The 15,731-nt window shown below is 67.3% G+C and overlaps 6 protein-coding genes across 11 annotated transcripts; 3 read left to right on the top strand and 3 right to left on the bottom strand.

The window, feature by feature from the left end:
• Positions 1-129: 129 nt before the first annotated feature.
• OGG1 (8-oxoguanine DNA glycosylase) lies at positions 130-1,886 on the top strand. Its single transcript, XM_030502424.2, has 7 exons — positions 130-303; positions 392-627; positions 696-875; positions 960-1,138; positions 1,211-1,352; positions 1,432-1,481; positions 1,556-1,886. Exons 1-7 carry the CDS (start codon positions 194-196, stop codon positions 1,625-1,627), a joined length of 969 nt encoding a protein of 322 aa, XP_030358284.1. The 5' UTR covers positions 130-193; the 3' UTR covers positions 1,628-1,886.
• CAMK1 (calcium/calmodulin dependent protein kinase I) lies at positions 1,795-5,245 on the bottom strand. 6 transcript variants are annotated; one of them, XM_030502403.1, is made up of 12 exons: positions 5,177-5,237; positions 4,773-4,883; positions 4,072-4,273; positions 3,721-3,795; positions 3,514-3,652; positions 3,311-3,437; positions 3,157-3,232; positions 2,951-3,063; positions 2,747-2,825; positions 2,564-2,651; positions 2,333-2,484; positions 1,795-2,248 (listed from the first exon to the last, which is right to left on the bottom strand). In XM_030502403.1, exons 2-12 carry the CDS (start codon positions 4,840-4,842, stop codon positions 1,795-1,797), a joined length of 1,575 nt encoding a protein of 524 aa, XP_030358263.1. In that variant the 5' UTR covers positions 4,843-4,883; positions 5,177-5,237. The 6 variants fall into 6 exon arrangements, with proteins under 6 accessions (XP_030358263.1, XP_030358265.1, XP_030358264.1 ...); XM_030502405.1 differs by having other exon boundaries at positions 4,072-4,203; XM_030502407.1 differs by having other exon boundaries at positions 1,837-2,248; positions 2,333-2,459; positions 4,072-4,203; positions 5,177-5,245.
• A 296-nt stretch (positions 5,246-5,541) lies between these two features.
• TADA3 (transcriptional adaptor 3) lies at positions 5,542-8,269 on the bottom strand. Its single transcript, XM_030502415.1, has 8 exons — positions 7,923-8,269; positions 7,556-7,806; positions 7,321-7,426; positions 7,032-7,173; positions 6,797-6,900; positions 6,588-6,697; positions 6,293-6,478; positions 5,542-6,206 (listed from the first exon to the last, which is right to left on the bottom strand). The coding sequence occupies exons 1-8, from the start codon at positions 8,127-8,129 to the stop codon at positions 6,014-6,016; spliced, it is 1,299 nt and encodes a 432-aa protein (XP_030358275.1). The 5' UTR covers positions 8,130-8,269; the 3' UTR covers positions 5,542-6,013.
• Positions 8,270-8,331: 62 nt separating this feature from the next.
• Positions 8,332-10,224, top strand: ARPC4 (actin related protein 2/3 complex subunit 4). Its single transcript, XM_030502435.1, has 6 exons — positions 8,332-8,656; positions 8,802-8,920; positions 9,128-9,239; positions 9,328-9,423; positions 9,538-9,708; positions 10,014-10,224. Exons 1-6 carry the CDS (start codon positions 8,654-8,656, stop codon positions 10,017-10,019), a joined length of 507 nt encoding a protein of 168 aa, XP_030358295.1. The 5' UTR covers positions 8,332-8,653; the 3' UTR covers positions 10,020-10,224.
• Positions 10,225-11,034: 810 nt separating this feature from the next.
• On the bottom strand, positions 11,035-14,582 carry RPUSD3 (RNA pseudouridine synthase D3). Its single transcript, XM_030502426.1, has 9 exons — positions 14,523-14,582; positions 14,233-14,300; positions 14,111-14,155; positions 13,912-14,008; positions 13,250-13,357; positions 13,089-13,173; positions 12,880-13,006; positions 12,664-12,803; positions 11,035-12,584 (listed from the first exon to the last, which is right to left on the bottom strand). The coding sequence occupies exons 1-9, from the start codon at positions 14,549-14,551 to the stop codon at positions 12,405-12,407; spliced, it is 879 nt and encodes a 292-aa protein (XP_030358286.1). The 5' UTR covers positions 14,552-14,582; the 3' UTR covers positions 11,035-12,404.
• Positions 14,582-15,701, top strand: JAGN1 (jagunal homolog 1). The gene is made up of 3 exons (XM_030502434.1): positions 14,582-14,723; positions 14,800-14,897; positions 15,007-15,701. Exons 2-3 carry the CDS (start codon positions 14,809-14,811, stop codon positions 15,467-15,469), a joined length of 552 nt encoding a protein of 183 aa, XP_030358294.1. The 5' UTR covers positions 14,582-14,723; positions 14,800-14,808; the 3' UTR covers positions 15,470-15,701.
• The last annotated feature ends 30 nt before the right edge of the window (positions 15,702-15,731 follow it).

The following is a 15,731-nucleotide window of genomic DNA, read 5'->3' as shown; positions in this document are numbered from 1 at the left end:
AAAAAAAATCTATTGATTCTTAGAAAATAAAACCTCCGCTGCGGGCGGGGAACGGGGAAACGGGAGCGGGAGCGGGGAACGGGAGCGGGGCGGGCCGTGCTTCCGGATTGGGAGCGGAAGGGAGGGGATAAAGCGGCGCCGGCGCGGAGGGGAGCCCGGTGGCGGGGAGCGGGACGCGGTGTGGGGCAGGGAGATGAAGCTCCGGGACACCCCGTCGGCCAGCCCGGCGCTGTGGCGGTCCCTGCCCTGCCCGGCGGCCGAGCTGCGGCTGGACCTGGTGCTGCCGTCGGGGCAGACGTTCCGGTGAGCTCAGCGGGGCTCGGTTTATCCATCCCTCCGTGCCCATCCCCGTGGCCTCTGGGCCGGCCCCGACGTTCCCTGTGTGCGGCAGATGGAGGGAGAGCAGCCCCGGGTCCTGGACGGGCGTGCTGGGGGGGCACGTGTGGACTCTGCGGCAGGAACGGGACCGGCTCTGGTACACGGTGTACGGCGGGGAGGCGGCGGCGGGCGCGGACACGGACCGGCTCCTGCGGGAGTACTTCCAGCTGGATGTGGGGCTGCAGGAGCTGTACCGCGCCTGGGGGGCCGCAGACCCCCTCTTCCGAGAGGCGGCCAAAGACTTCCCAGGTGAGGTGACCCCACGGGGGGCACCCACAGCACCCACCGGGCGCCCCCTCACCGCGTCCCTCCGCCAGGGGTGCGGGTGCTGCGGCAGGACCCCGTCGAGTGTCTCCTCTCCTTCATCTGCACCTCCAACAACCACATCTCCCGCATCACCGCCATGATCGACCGGCTCTGCCAAGCCTTCGGCCGCCGCCTCTGCCACCTCGATGCTCAGCCCTTCCACGCCTTCCCCTCGCTCACAGCGCTCACAGGTCCGGTGCCACCACACCGCTGTCACCACGGCCTCGGCGTCACCCACCCGTGTCCCCCTGACGTCCCCCGATGTCCCCCTGCAGGTGCCGATGCTGAGGCCCGGCTGCGGGCGCTGGGCTTCGGGTACCGAGCCAAGTTCGTCAGCGGCACCGCTCGCGCTGTCACCGAGGGGCTCGGCATCGAGGGGCTGCACCACCTCCGCGCTGTGCCCTACGCCGAGGCCAGGAGGGTGCTGTGCGCCCTGCCCGGCGTGGGCAGCAAGGTGGGTGCGGGATGGGGCTGGGATGCGGAGCAGGGGTCGGGAGCAGGGGGTGATGCTGTGGGTTGGCAGCAGGTTGCCGACTGCGTGTGCCTGATGGCGCTGGACAAGGCGGACGCGGTGCCGGTGGATACCCACGTATGGCGCATTGTGCGGCAGCGCTATGGCCTGGAGCTGGGCGGCCGCAGCCTCACCCCACGGGCGCACCAGGAGATCGGTGAGGGCAGCGCTGGGCCCTGCTGTGTGGGACCCCCGGCATGGGGATGATGCTCCCGGTGCTCATCCTCTATCCACAGGCGACTTCTTCCGAGGGCTGTGGGGTCCCCGCGCCGGCTGGGCGCAGGCGGTGAGTACCCCAACCCCGGGCACCCCAGGGCTCGGCTCTCACCCCCCTGCTCACCCCATCTGTCCCCACACCAGGTCCTCTTCTGTGCTGACCTCCACAAGGGCCGGGATCTGGCCGGCAGCCGGGATCGGGACAAGGAGAGCTGAAGGCAGGACAGCCGTGGTGATGGGACGCCTTAGGGACACCCCAGGAGGGACAGAGCCCCCCATCAGCGGCTATGGGGGGGTCACTGCTGCCTGGGGTGCCTGTCCCTTGCACACTGTGTGCACAGGGGAGCTGCTGTCCCAGGCAGTGAGGCTGATGGGGGGGGGGGTCAGGGCTGTGTGTGGACCCCCCCAGGGCAGGGCAGAGCCGATCGGTGTTGGCCTCTTGTTTTTATTACAAGCATTAAAATAGAAACATCCATTTGGAAAACTCCTTGATCATGCTGGGATGTGGGGCAGTGCCGGGGCAGGCGTGGGGTGATGGAGGTGTATGTGAGGGGGGGGCCCGGGACACAGCCCCAAGCCGGGGAGGGGGGCACTCCTGGTGGCTGCCCCAATGCAGAGCTCTGCTGTGAGCCTGCGGCAGGGGGGCAGCCCCACACACAGCCAGGGGGAGCAGGGCAGGGTGTCCCCACAGTGCCTTCCCTGCTCCCCACCCCACACGGTGCCCATGGGAGGGCCGGGCCCCCCCCCCAGCCACCCAGGACATATCCGTGTGGGGCCGTGCTCAGTCTGGGGGCAGACGCTGAGCTCTGCTCAGGGGCAGGCGCCCGTGGTGCGACCCTGCGGAAGGAGCGGGGGGGGTGAGAGCCTGGCGGCAGCCCCAGCAGGGACAGGATGGGGCCGGGGGGGCGGTTCAGGACTCACCATTGCTGGTGCCCCCCCGCGGCCGCTCGCCGGGGCTGGTTGGTGCTGTCTGTGCGGGGCCTTCCTGGCTGGTTCCCAGCTGCAGCTTCCTCATGTGCCTCACCACCGCCGTGGCGTTGAAGGCTTGCTGCCGACCCCACAGTGTCCCTCACCTGCCATGGGGTGACTGGGGGGGGGGGGCCTTGACACCCCCCTGGTCCCCCCCACAGCCCCCCAGCCCTCAGCGCTCACCTTCCACTTGCTCTTTGCGAAGTTCTTCTTGATCTGCTCGCTCACCGACTGGTGGATGTTCTTGTCCAGCGCCGTGTCCCCGGCGATCCTGGGGCGGGACGGGGGGTCAGTGGGGCCTCCCCTGCCCCATGGCTGATGTGGGGTGAGTTAGGGGGTGCAGACAGCAACAAGTCGCCCCCTTACCAGGGGTGCTGCAGGGCTTGCTCGCAGGTGAAGCGCTTGCAGGGGTCCTTCTCCATCAGGTGCTGGATGAAGTCTTTGGCTGGGATGGGGCAGGGAGCGGCCCATGAGTGCCTGTGCCCACTGCCACCCCGGTACCATGACACCACACTGGTGTCCCAACCCCTCCATCCCGGTGTTCCCTCCATCCCGGTGTTCCCAGCTCACCCGAGTCTGAGATGTCATCCCAATAGGGTGAGTCGAACTCGTACTCAGCCCGCAGGATCTGCTCGAAGAGTTTGGCATCGTTCTCATCATAGAATGGGGGGTAACCGCAGAGCCTGGGGGGCGACACAGGGGGGACACTGTCACTGGGTGTCTTTGGGGAGTCCAGACCCCATGGAGGGGTTTGGGGTGGGATGGGGGGTACACACAGGATGTAGGCGATGACCCCGATGGACCAGCAATCCACCGCCTTGCTGTAGGGCTTCTGCGCCAGCACCTCGGGGGCTGTGGGGGCACAGCAGGGGTGAAAAGGGACCCCAACCTGGGGGGGGGGACACCCCAACCCCGCACCCAGGTGCTCACCCACGTAGCCGGGGGTGCCGCAGGCCGTGGACATGACGCTGCCGCAGCCCTCGATCTTGGACAGCCCGAAGTCGCTGATCATGATCTTGGAGTCCTCGTCCATGCTGTAATAGAGCAGGTTCTCGGGCTGCGGGGAGGGGAAGGGGTGACAGCGGGGTCCATGGTGGGGCTTTACGTGTGTGTGTCCCCCCACAAGTGCTCACCTTCAGGTCGCGGTGGACGATGCCCATGTCGTGCAGGTACTTGACGGCATCGAGGATCTGCCGGATCAAGGCGCTGGCGTCCCGCTCCGTGTAGAAACCCTTCTCCACGATGCGGTCGAAGAGCTCCCCCCCCGAGACCCTAAACGGGGGCAGCGTGGTCAGCATGGCCCCCCCTGGCACCCCCCAGGACGCCCCAGCATCACTCACAGCTGCATGATGAGGTAGAGGTGGGTGCTGCTCTCATAGATGTCATCCAAGGCCACGATGTTGGGGTGCTTGATCCTGGGGGAGGGGAGGGGAACATATGATAAAATGGGGGGTGAAGGGGCTTCCAGCTGCCCCCCAACCCCGGCCCCCACTGTATAGGGAGCATCCAGGCTCGGTGCCGCGGGGCATCACGCGCCAACAGCTATTTTGGGCACTGCCAACGGCACAGAGTGATGGGTGCTGGGAATGGGGAGTCATGCTGGGTGATGGGGGGTGGGACACAGAGCGGGACCCCCCCCAACCCTGGCGCTGGGACCCCCCCCTCAACCCCAGCGCCGGGCCAGCCCTTACTTGTGCAGGACGGCGATCTCGTTCTCGATGCTGGTCTCCTTCCCCTCCAGCGCCTTCTTGGCGATGCACTTGATGGCCACGAGCTTCCGCGTCGCCTTCTCCTCCGCCAGGACCACCTCGGAGAAGGCCCCCCTGTGCGGAGCGAGGGGTGAGCGTGGCCGGAGCCGCCGCGGGGGGCCGTGGTGACGGGGAGAGAGTCCAGCTATTTATAGGAGGAAAGGGAGCGGGAGCGGGACACGGGACAGGCAGGGATGGAGCACCCAGCATCCCTCCCGCTGCGGCTGCACCGTCCCCTTATCGGGCAGGATGAGGCTGAGGGGGTGAGTAGCGATGGGGATGGGTTTGGGCAGCCCCATCCCAAAGGATGAGATGCTGGTGGGAGCTGTTGGCAGTGCTCAGGTGGGAAGGTGGCTGCCGGCATTCCCTAAGCCTTGCCAGAATTAACCTGTTAATCCGGTGTAAGAGCCTTACAGCGCGTCGGGCACCCCGGTGCCACCACCATGGGGACCCTCGGTGGGATAGCCACTGTCACCAGCACCCAAGGGAGGCATCAGACAGCACCACAACCCCCTGCCCATCCCTTTCCATCGCATTCCCAACCAGCATTTGGTCCGACATTGAACCCGCTCCTATTCCACCACCCTAATTTAGGGTTATCCCTGTTACATCCCCCGTTTTCCCACACCATTCCCACAACTCACGTGCCCAAGACCTCTCGGAACTCATAGATGCGACGAATATCCTCAGTCCTCTTCTTCCAGCTGGATCCATCCTGCCCCAGCGGCATGATGCCCCGTGGGGACACCCGTGTCCTATCCACGACACCACCGAGGTCAGTGCGGGGATGACACGGGGTGATAAAGGGATGTGGTCCATGGATGATGGTGATGGCGATAACGGAGTTTGGGGCGCTGGGATGGGGGGGGGATACGCGGTTGGGCCCCTCCCGGTGCCCGCCCGCCCCGCGCACCGCCCGGTGGGCGGTGCGCGGGGCGGGCGGGCACCGGGAGGGGCCCAAACGACACTTGTGGGTGCCTTTGGGGGTCCCCATAGTGAAGCGTTTCCCCCGTTTCCCCCGTCTCAACACCGCCCCTTCACCCCTTACCGGCGCCTCCGCGGTGGCCCCGGGCCCCCGGTGGCGGCAGCGGCGGTGGCTCCTCCCCGCGCTGACGTCACGGGGAAGGGGGGGGTGTGGCCACCCAATGGGAAGGGCCGGGTTTGGCGCGGACGCGCGCGGCTACGCGGGAGTTTGGCGCGGGAGCAGAGAGGGGGGCACATGGACACGTGGTTGGGGGGGGGGTGTTTGGGGATACCCCCATTCCCACCCCATGGGGTTGGGGATCTTGGTGGCGTGTTGTCACCTTCGCGTTGAGCACGGCATTGACACGAACCCCCCCCACACCCCCAATTCCCACCCTATGGCATCCTGTGGCCCCCCCCCAAATATCCCCAAAGCCACCACGCCATCGCTTACACCAGAGCTGCCTTTATTTCTACATGGTGGTAGAAAACAACAGTACATGGGGAGCCTGGATGTCACCCCACTGCATCCCTTCCCGCCCCACACCCCCACTGGGGGGTCAGGATAACCCCCCCCCCACAGGGCTGTGGGGAGGGATAAGGGACTGTGGGGACTGCATTGAAGCCACCATCATGTCCATCATTTGTGGTGGCCTGGCTGGTGTCGCCCTCCCTGAATAACAGGGGGACACAGGAGTGGAAGCTACTGGTGAGGGGGGGACCCCCACACCTCCTGGGTGGGTGACAGCCCCATGTGGGGTCGCCAAGCAGGCCTGGGGCATGCAGGGGGCTGCACCCCTCTGTCCCACACCACAGGGTGAGCGCAGGCATGCTGGCACCCTGTGGGCGACAAGGACACAGCCACCACCCCTGGCTGCTGAAGTCCGTGGCCTGGGGGGGGGGGGGGTGTCCTTAGCCCCCACTACCCATCCAGCAGTTTGAGGATGCTCTCCCGCTCCTTCAGGGTCTTCCAAGCCTGGTCCTTCTCCTTCTTGGTGGGCGTTCGCTTCTTCTGCCGGGCCGCCATGATCTTGCGGAAGGCATCCATCACCTCGTTGTCAGCCATGCGGACGCGCTGCCGCAGCTCCTGCCGGTGCAGCTCCTCCTTGGCCAGCCTGGAATGAGGTGGGGGGAGAGGAGATGGACATGGGGGGGGTGGCACATCCCCACCGGGCAGCCCCCCAGCCCTGCCCGCTCTCACCGCAGCAGCTCGTGCTTCTTGGCGCGGTTGTGGGCGCTGAGCGCCTTGAGCTCTGCCTGCCTCTTGCGCAGCTCCGCCAGCACCTCGTCCTCCGAGTCCTCGGCCGGGCGGTCCTCTGACTCCAGCAGGCCCTGGGCCACCAGCTCCTCCTTGATGCGCCCCTCCAGGGACTTGGTGTGGGGCACGCTGCGGGGTGCAGAGCATCTGCTGCTCCCACCTTCGCGTCCTTCGCGCCCCAACACTCGTCACTGGGGCAGGGAAGGCACCGAGCCCCGCGCCCAGCTCAGCTGCTCACCTGAAGGGCTTGTTCTGGCTGCGGGGAGATGTGCCGGCACCGTCAGCTCCCGAGTCCTTCCCGGCGATCTCGGGGATGGGGGAGTCCTCGACGGGGGAGATGATGTTCTCCTGGTGAGTGGAGCACGAAGGGGTCACACACAGCGCTGAAGTGTGGTGGCACCGTCCCACGGGATATGGACGTGGCACAGCCCCATGGAGCCCACTCACCTCCACGAGGGCCTGCAGGAGACGCTGTGTCAGGGGGCCAAAGGGACACCCGTCCTCTGGCTGCTCGTGTTGGGCTTCTGACTTCTTCAGGAGAGCATCGACGTCTGGGAGGAAGCGCAAGAGGGAAAAACCCCAAACACAGAGGTGAGCAGCAGGGCAGGACACCCTCCACCCCCGGGGCTTGGTGTGGGTGCTCACAGCCCCTCCGGGCACCAGTGACTGGGGACAGCAGCACCTTTGGTGTCCAGCTCGGTCAGTGGCCCCAGGACACCCTTCTTCTTATCAGCAGCGGCTGCCGCCCGGGCTCCATCCTTCTGCTCCTCCAGCAGGTCCTCCTGGGCCCAGCGCTGGGAGTAATGCTTCCCCAGGGGCGGGATCTGCAGGAGCAGGGCTCGCACAGCTCCCGGAGCCTCCCACCTCACCAGCACCGTGGCATCATTCCAGGCGGGAATGCTGGCTGTGAAGCACAGGAGGGGGACGGAGCAGGGAGAGAGGGTAGGGAACGGGCTTGGGGGGGTTTTCACCTTGTAATGCTCAGCCTCGTCCTCCGGTGGCTTGAGCAGCTCCTCCAGGACTCTGACCTCCTCGTTGGTGAGGTCGGCGCAGTACGGCTCCACCGATGCCCAGAACCTGTCGGGATGGGTGAGCTGCGAGGGGATCCCGCGGGAGCTGCCGCTCATGCTGCTTCCCCCCGGGCACCTCTTCCCCGGAGGCAGCCCTCGCACCGGCCACTGCATCCCCCAGCACCCATGTATGTACCTGTTTGGAGCATCATTTTTGGGAATGCGGGGCACGTCAATGGGATCATCCTGGAACTCGTATTCCTGGATCTTGGGCTGCAGGTTCTTAGATTTGGGCCGTCCAGGGCCAGGCCCGGTCCCGTGGCCCCCTTTTCCCTCCAGCTTCTGCTTCTTGGGCTTCCCGTGTTTGACAGAGGTGCCCACATCGTGCTCCTTGCTCAGCTTCAGGAACCGCCGGTCGCCCTTCTTATCCTGCCAGTCCGTCAGGATCTGGAAGAGAGGGATACCCGCCGTCGGGTCCCGGCCGGGGCGCTGTGCGGGGAGGGATGCGGGCAGCCGAAGGAGCGGGATGAGGAGGAGCATCCCTGCGGCTGCGATCCCGGCACCTGAGTCTCGGCTTCCAGCACCCGGAGGCGGCGGCTGGCGGAGGAGAGCAGCGTCTCCAGCTCCAGCTGCAGCGTGTCCAGCTCCTCGATGCCGATGCCGTCGTCCTCGGAGCGGGCCAGCACAGCCGTGTACCGCGGGCACACCTTCCCGTGGTCCACCGACTTGAAATCGTGGAACTGCAGCGGGCAGTCCTTCAGCTCGCTCATGGCGGCGGGCACCGGGCGCTGCGGGGGGCTACGGGGGAACCGGGGGCGCTGCGGGACCCCGGCACCGCCGGGACGCGGGGCGGGGGAACCGGGACCTGGCCGCGACCGCTCGCCCCTTCCGGCGGCCGTCGGTGCTGCTCGCCCCGCCCCTCGCGCTCTCCGATTGGCTCAGCCACGCCCAGTGCCCGCCGCTCATTGGCCCGGCCCTCTTTCCATCTCACTTCCCTAATATGGAAGCGGTGACAGGCGCGTACCAAGCACAGCGGGGGGGGGGGGTGAGGTGATGCGGGATCTCGTTGCGGGATAACTCTGCCTCTCCAGCTTTCCAGCGCGGCCTCATCCCCGCAGCGTTCTGCTCTGTGCCTCGGAGAGGCCTCGCTGCCTCCTCCCGGTCCCTCAGCGCGGGGTAGGGCGGGGGAGGAGACACCCATCACCCCCTCTCCCGCCGCAGTGGGAGGTGCCGCGCATCCCGGAGGAGGCGACCGGCTACTTCCGCCTGGCGGGACCGGACCGCAGCCGCCACCATGGTAGGGCGGGGGGCGCCGGGACCGGGATCCGGGCGGGCAGCGGCGGGAGAGCGGGGCCGGGGGTGCCGCCGGCCGGGACGGAGCGGGGCGGGATGGGGCGGGGGGTGCCGCGGGTCCCGGTGCTGATGGCGCCGTGTCCCCGCAGACCGCCACGCTGCGCCCGTACCTGAACGCGGTGCGCGCCACGCTGCAGGCCGCGCTGTGCCTCGAGAACTTCTCCTCGCAGGTGGTGGAGCGGCACAACAAGCCCGAGGTGGAAGTCAGGTACGGCAGGAAGCGGGGCGCCGAGCGGCCCGGCCGGGCCCGAGGGACGGGTGGTTGGGGATGGACGCCTCGACGCATCCGGTAGCGGCAAGAAGGAAGGAGCCTCCCCTCGGCTCCGCTTCTCCGTTCGATTCTGACCCCTCCATCCCCGTGGCTGAGCTGGGAGCGCTTCCCTCTGAGTCAGCGCTGCCCTTTCTGTGCTCGCAGGAGCAGCAAAGAGCTGCTGTTGCAGCCGGTGATCATCAGCAGGAACGAGAAGGAGAAGGTGCTCATCGAGGGCTCCATTAACTCCGTGCGCGTCAGCATCGCGGTGAAGCAGGTGAGGTTTGGCCGCAGGAGGAAGCCTCGCTTCTCCCTCACTTCCCTCTCGCATCCCTCTCACTTCCCTCTTCCATCCCCGTCCCCAGGCCGATGAGATCGAGAAGATCTTGTGCCACAAATTCATGCGCTTCATGATGATGAGGGCCGAGAACTTCTTCATCCTGCGCAGGAAGCCTGTGGAGGTGAGGGGCTGGGATGGAGCAGAGCAGCTCCCGGCACCAGTGCGGAACTGGGCTGCGAGGGTGCGCGGTTGGTGTCGCGGGTGCTCATCCCCAGGGCGCTTCTCTCTTCCCCAGGGCTACGACATCAGCTTCTTGATCACAAACTTCCACACGGAGCAGATGTACAAGCACAAGCTGGTGGACTTTGTCATCCACTTCATGGAGGAGATCGACAAGGAGATCAGCGAGATGAAGCTGTCTGTCAACGCCAGGGCCCGCATCGTGGCGGAGGAATTCCTCAAGAACGTGAGGCTCTGGAATGGGAGGAGGCGAATCCCTCGTGTTGGGATTTTGGGAGCGGGGTGTGGGGCTCCAAGCCAGTCATGCTCAGAGCCCCCCAGTCCCATCTGTGCGGACAGTGGTGCCATTGTGCCCAAGCCCCTCTTGGGGACAGGGTGGGAGGATGCTTGTCCCCCCCTTTGCTGGGGAAGTGCTGGGTTTGGGATCCCCAGAGCACACCGACGGGGGGCAGCAGCCACTGGGGCCGCAGCCCCGGGGCGATGGGGCGCACGGGGGCTCACAGCCGCCTCTCCTCTCCTCTTGCCTTGCAGTTCTAGGCCGTGGTGCAGGACCCCGTGGCTCCCCAACGCTTGTGCCTGCTCCCGCTCCCCACCGAGGATGGCTGGGCCGGGCCGGGCCGGGCCCTGCCTGCCCCTCACCGTGCCGGGGGGGCCGCGCCGGGAGCAGCGCCCGCTTGCGGCAGAGCGGCCCCGGCCGCTGCCCGTGTCTCGTCGTGTTTTATAAACGGTCTCGTTTGCTGTAGCCGCTGCCTCAGGCTCCTTCCTCCCGCCCCACCGCGGAGGGGACGGGGCATGTGGAACCGGGGGAGGGCAGAGCCCGTGGAACCCCCAACTTGGGGCCCATGGAATACGCTGGTTCCTTATGGAGCGCCATAGCAACCGCAGAGAGGGCGGACCCGACGGTGGGGGCAGGACCTGTGGTGGGAGGAGCGGGGGGAGTGGCCTAAAAAGGGGGGATAAATGGGGTTAACCGGGGCTGGGGGGCATCGAATAGGTTGGGGGGAGCGTCGGGATGTGGGGCACGAAAGGTTGGGGGGTGTCTCGATGTGAGAGGGTTTGAGAAAGGGGTCTGGGAGGTTGAGGGGTGACACACGTGACACCGGGGGGCTGGTGTTGATCCCCTTTATGGGCAGTGGGGCCAGCGCGGTGGCCGGGGCTGGTGCAGGGGTTGGGGGGGTCCATGCGCTGGACCCCACCTCGGTCCCCAAGGGGAGAGGGGATGCGCTGGTGCCTGGGGGATGCAAAGTCACACACAGCTCCCCTCACCCTCGGGGTATTGCTGGAAGGAGCCAACCTCTCTTTGCACACAGACCCCCCCAGCCTGGCCGGGGGGGGGAGACTGCCTGAGTAGGTGACGTTCCTGGTGGTGTTGGGGGGCCGAGTGGGGCCTTTGGGCCCGGTGAGGCACCCCTGGGGGGTGCAGAGCAGCCGGGACTCCGGCATGAAGCTCTGACCTGGTGCGTGCTCGGTCAGCGTGGAGCTGCTGAAGAGGGCCAGAGAGCAGGCGGAGGAGGCCGTCGAGGTGGGGCCCGATCACACACACCCCCCAATATGCCACGGACGTGTGTTTATTGCATTTATGGCTGAGCGCTCGCGTCCTTCCCCGAGAGAAGATCTTCTCAGTGCAGGGATCATATCCCGTCATCCGCAACCTGCTGCGGGCACGGGGCTGGGTGAAGTTCTCCAGCACCATCAGGGTGGGCACCCGCGCGGGGCAGCAGCAGGGCAGAAGCTGCTGGAGGAGGATGAGGAAAGTGGAGGTGATGAGCAGTGGGAGGCAGCGCTGGGTCCAGAGCCAGGGTCAGCATCCTGCTGGGCTCAGCCCACAGCGGACATCCCAGAGCCTCCTGAAGAGGCAGAGGAAGAGGAGGACGAGTGGAATGATGAGGACCCCGATGGCATCCACACGATGGTTAGTGGAGAGGGCCGGGGCTGGACTATGCAGGGCACAGCCTGGGCCGGGGGGTGAGGGTGGGATGGGGACTGCACAGCTCACCCCAGTCCCCTCTGTCCCTCCTGCAGTCCTCCACAGTGCGGGACCAGGCGCCAACCTTCATCTGGACCAGCCAGTACAACTATGGGCTGCTGCAGTGGGACCAGGCAGTGAACCATGGCACCGGCATCGGATCCTGCACCACCAAGGTGAGAGCCTGGAGACGCCGGGGTCGCGGTGCTGTGGTGCCCAAGTCACCTTTGGTGCCCAAGCCGAGGGGCAGAACCTCTCATCTCCACGGGCTGGAGCAGCACAGGTTGAACCGGCTCCTCCAGGGCAATTGTGCTCCTCCTTCTCTGGCTCTGCCTCCACAGCCAAGCCCCCTGCTCTGGTGGGCTCAGGTCGCTCTGCCCCAGTGTGGGGCCAGGGCACCCGCTCCACCAGCCACAGGCCACCACCACCCGTACCTGCATGCCCCGGGCAGCAGAGCCGTGCTGCGGGCAGGGGGGGGCACAGCACCCGGGGGCACACAGCAGAGCTGTGATGCTAAAGGCCATGAAGGAGGGGGCAGCATCCTGCCCACCTTAAGTGGGGCAACACAGCGGCAACACTTCCCCCTTATCTCAACCAGAACCCGTCACTGCACAGGGACACCCATCCCACCCACCATGGTGGGGGCGATGAAACCCAGCTTTGAAACACCCTGACCGGCTTGGCCTCTTTGTGGGGCGGGAAGTGGGGCTGCGGGCAGGAACCGGCGCAGGAAAAGCCACCTCCGCTCCCGCCTGCGGTCACGGCTGCCAGACAGAGCCGTGGCGGAGGTGGCACCGCTGCGCCCCAGCACTGGGAACCAGGTCAGGCACTGGTGTCACCGGTGCGGGGACGGCGGTGATGTGTCCCCAGGAGAAGGGTGCTGAGACACCACAGCGAGAGGTGGGGATTTAATGGGGTGGCACAAGGCAGTAGGTTGGGGGTCCCCCCGCTGGGTGCTACAGCTCCGAGTGCCCAGGCAGCCCCAGGCGCTGCAAGGTGCGCAGGAAGGGGGGTGGCGGTGGGGCACGGATCGGGCCCTGCGGCAGCACCAGCTCCTGCAGGTGGATGTGGAGCGGGAGGTGCCGGAGCTGCCGTGGGGAGAGCCCCAACCGCTGCAGCAGCGCCTCGTCCAGCATCTGCAATGGGGGCAGCAGCTCAGTGGGGTCCTGGGGGCTGTGCGGAGCCCCCCCACCAGTCCTTACTGCGGCCATGTACCTGTGTGCGGGTCGGGGTGGGCTCGGGGGGCAGGAGGAAGGGCACCCCCAGCACCTTGCCCACCCGGGACGAGTGCTGGTGGTCACCCAGGGCCGGGCACAGCAGCAGCGTCAGGTGCACCGGGAGCTGCTCCGGGAAGGCTGGAAGGCAGCGGGAAGAGCGGTGGGATCGTGTTGGTGTGGGGGGCACAGGGAGCGGTTTTGGGGTGCCACTCACCCGTCTTGGGCTGGAGCTGGAGCAGGGCGCAGCCCCCCGCGGCGCCCAGCACCCGGTACCGTGTCAGCGTGTTCTTCACCTCCTTCCTGGCCAGCCTGCCCCGTCCCGGCGCCAGCACCGGCACCACCTGCGGCACCACCAAAGCCTTCAGCCCCTCGCCCCACTGCGGGTCACTCCCCCGTGCCCGCAGCCCCCCGGCACCCCCTTACCACAGCGGTGTCACCCTGCTGCTGCCAGCACAGCCCGGTGCGGATCTCGCCCTCCGGCTCTGCTGGGACCCCCACAGTGACGGCGCTGTGGGGAGAAAGGGGGTGAGGAGGGGATGGGACCCCCCCCCCCATGGTGCCATGGTGACACCCCGGGGACTCACCGGTATGTGGCTGGGTACTGGCCTCGCTGGCGGGCACCGGTGAAGAACTGCTGCAGCTCCTCGGTGGTGCGATGGCAGCCGGACAGCAGGACGAGACCGGAGCATTCCCTGTGGAATGTGACAGCTCTGAGCCCCATGGAGGGGGATAGCCCCCGCTGAGCCCCATAGAGGGGTAGAATAGCCCCCCCTGAGCCCCGTAGAGGGGGGGAATAGCCCCCCCGAGCCCTATACAGGAGGGGAATATCCCCCCCTGAGCCCCATAGAGGCGGGAATAGCCACCCCTGAGCCCCATAGAGGGATAGAATAGCTCCCCCTGAGCCCCACAGAGGGGGAATAGCCCCCCCCGAGCCCCATGGAGGGGTAGAATAGCCCCCCCTGAGACCCATAGAGGGGGAATAGCCCCCCCTGAGCCCCATGGAGGGGTAGAATAGCCCCCCTGAGACCCACAGAGGGGTAGAATAGCCCCCCCTGAGCCCCATAGAGGAGTAGAATAACCCCCCTGCATGCCATAGAGGGGTAGAATAGCGCCCCTTGAGCTCCATAGAGGGGGGATAGCCCCCTTGAGCCCCATAGAGGGGTAGAATAGCCCCCCCCCGGGCCCCACAGAGGGTGAATATCACCCCCTGAGCCCCATAGAGGGGAACAAGCCCCCCCGGCCGTACCTGGCAGGCGCCTTCACCACGTGGAGCTCCGCGGGCAGCCCCAGGCGCCGCCGCAGCGCGGGCAGCAGCACGGCCAGGCTCAGCTCCCCGGGCCGTCCTGGGCACATGGCGGGGGGGGGGGGTCAGCACACATTGTGCCCCCCCCCCAAACTCGATCCCCCCACCCCCAATTCCTGACCCCCCCCCATCCCGCACTCACCCAGCACAGGCAGGCCGGGGGGTTTGCTCAGCGCCAGCACGGCTCCTGGTGACGGGATGCGGGTCAGGATGTGGCCTCCCCTCCCCCGAACTCCCCCCCCCCCCCCAAGTTCCCGTTGGTACCTTCCCGGTGCACCACGGACGCCTCCAGCAGCCCCAGCGCCTCCTCGGGGCCCCGCGGCCGCCTCCATCTGCGGGGTGCGAGTAGGGGGGGACACGAGTGGAACACCCCCTCCCCCGGTTATGGAACAACCCCACTCCCGGTTGTGGGACACCCCCCCCAGTTATGGGACACCCCCCCCTCCCGGTTATGGGACCCTCCGTCCGGTTTTGGGCCCCCCCCCCGGGTTTATTGGGCCACCCCGGGGTTATCGGACCACCCCCCCCCCGGTTATGGGCCCCCCCCATCTGACCCCACTGCGCGCGCGAGCCGGGCCGCCATGTCGTCACAGCGCGGAGGCGGAGCCGAACGGGGGCGCTGCTCTCACCTACCATAGAGCCGAACCTCCCGGGAGCGCAGAGCGGCCTCCTCAGCGTTCGGTGCCGGCGAGGGGTGGAGGGTGGTGTTGCGGCTATAGAAAGGCGGAAGTGCGGGCAGAGCGTCCCGCCCGCAGGTGGGGTGCGGTGGGGCGCGCCGGGCTGGCTGGGGGGTATCGGGAGGGGGGTCCCGCTCACGCCGTGTCTCCGCAGGGCAGCGCCATGGCCTCCCGTGGGGGGCCCCGCGCCGCCGGCACCGACGGCAGCGACTTCCAGCACCGGGAGCGGGTGGCCTCGCACTACCAGATGAGGTGGGTGCCCGGTGGGGGGGGTGCGTGTGTGTGTGTGTGCGGGGGTCCACGGGTGCGTGTGTCCCCCCCGCATCACCCGGTGATGTGCCGCTGTTCTCCCGCCCCACAGCGTGACCCTCAAGTCGGAGATCAAGAAGCTGATCTACACACACGTGTGCATCTGGCTGCTGCTGCTCGCCCAGATGTGCGTGGGGCACCTCAAGCTGCTGCCCCACGACCAAGTGGCCATGCCCTACCAGTGGGAGTACCCCTACCTGCTCAGCATCCTGCCCTCCCTGCTCGGCCTCCTCTCCTTCCCCCGCAACAACATCAGCTACCTGGTGCTCTCCATGATCAGCACCGGGCTCTTCTCCGTGGCTCCCCTCATCTATGGGGCTATGGAGATGTTCCCCATGGCGCAGCAGCTCTACCGGCACGGCAAGGCTTACCGCTTCATCTTCGGCTTCTCGGCTGTGTCCGTCATGTACCTGGTGGTGGTGGTGGCCGCTCAGGTGCACGGCTGGCAGCTCTACTACAGCAAGAAGCTGCTGGACTCCTGGTTCACCAGCACGCAGGAGAAGAAGAAGAAATGAGCAGCGGTGGAGCTCGGGGAGGGATGGAGGTCTGCAGCCGGGCCCTGCGGGACAGCGCTGGCGCGGCTCCGGTGCGGGCTCCCCCCCCGCTCCCTACCCGGGACCAAAGTGCGTGCCTGAGCCGTGCCGCGGCTCCGGGATTGCATGTAACGGGGGGAGAGCCGGGGCTGGGGAGGGGGGTCCCGTTCCTCCGCGTGTTTCTATATGGAAATAAAGCTCCTCCGCGCTCCCACGCGTGTCTGTGCCGCCCGGCAACGGGGCG

This window comes from Strigops habroptila, chromosome 11, assembly GCF_004027225.2.
Source record: "Strigops habroptila isolate Jane chromosome 11, bStrHab1.2.pri, whole genome shotgun sequence".
NCBI lineage: Eukaryota > Metazoa > Chordata > Aves > Psittaciformes > Psittacidae > Strigops > Strigops habroptila.
The sequence above is the reverse complement of the archived record's forward strand: the minus strand, read 5'-3'. Positions and strand labels throughout refer to the sequence as shown.

Bases quoted from the DNA above. Each gene is read 5' to 3' on its own strand.
- CAMK1 (XM_030502404.1), bottom strand. From the start codon at position 4,947: ATGGACCACATCCCTTTATCACCCCGTGTCATCCCCGCACTGACCTCG. The intron at 4,274-4,772 runs GTGAGTTGTGGG...TCCTATAAATAG, and splicing joins TTCCGAGAGGTCTTGGGCAC to CTGGACTCTCTCCCCGTCAC. The intron at 3,653-3,720 runs GTGAGTGATGCT...GCCCCCGTTTAG, and splicing joins CTCTACCTCATCATGCAGCT to GGTCTCGGGGGGGGAGCTCT.
- OGG1 (XM_030502424.2), top strand. From the start codon at position 194: ATGAAGCTCCGGGACACCCCGTCGGCCAGCCCGGCGCTGTGGCGGTCC. The intron at 876-959 runs GTCCGGTGCCAC...GTCCCCCTGCAG, and splicing joins CTCGCTCACAGCGCTCACAG to GTGCCGATGCTGAGGCCCGG. The intron at 1,353-1,431 runs GTGAGGGCAGCG...CTCTATCCACAG, and splicing joins ACGGGCGCACCAGGAGATCG to GCGACTTCTTCCGAGGGCTG.
- ARPC4 (XM_030502435.1), top strand. The intron at 8,921-9,127 runs GTACGGCAGGAA...CTGTGCTCGCAG, and splicing joins AAGCCCGAGGTGGAAGTCAG to GAGCAGCAAAGAGCTGCTGT. The intron at 9,424-9,537 runs GTGAGGGGCTGG...TCTCTTCCCCAG, and splicing joins TGCGCAGGAAGCCTGTGGAG to GGCTACGACATCAGCTTCTT.
- JAGN1 (XM_030502434.1), top strand. From the start codon at position 14,809: ATGGCCTCCCGTGGGGGGCCCCGCGCCGCCGGCACCGACGGCAGCGAC. The intron at 14,898-15,006 runs GTGGGTGCCCGG...CCCGCCCCACAG, and splicing joins GCCTCGCACTACCAGATGAG to CGTGACCCTCAAGTCGGAGA.
- RPUSD3 (XM_030502426.1), bottom strand. From the start codon at position 14,551: ATGGCGGCCCGGCTCGCGCGCGCAGTGGG. The intron at 14,301-14,522 runs GTCAGATGGGGG...CGCACCCCGCAG, and splicing joins CGGCTCGCGCGCGCAGTGGG to ATGGAGGCGGCCGCGGGGCC. The intron at 13,174-13,249 runs GTGAGTCCCCGG...TTCTCCCCACAG, and splicing joins CAGTACCCAGCCACATACCG to CGCCGTCACTGTGGGGGTCC.
- TADA3 (XM_030502415.1), bottom strand. From the start codon at position 8,129: ATGAGCGAGCTGAAGGACTGCCCGCTGCAGTTCCACGATTTCAAGTCG. The intron at 6,901-7,031 runs GTGCTGCTGTCC...GCTTCCTCCCAG, and splicing joins GACCGAGCTGGACACCAAAG to ACGTCGATGCTCTCCTGAAG. The intron at 6,698-6,796 runs GTGAGTGGGCTC...TCCACTCACCAG, and splicing joins TCCTGCAGGCCCTCGTGGAG to GAGAACATCATCTCCCCCGT.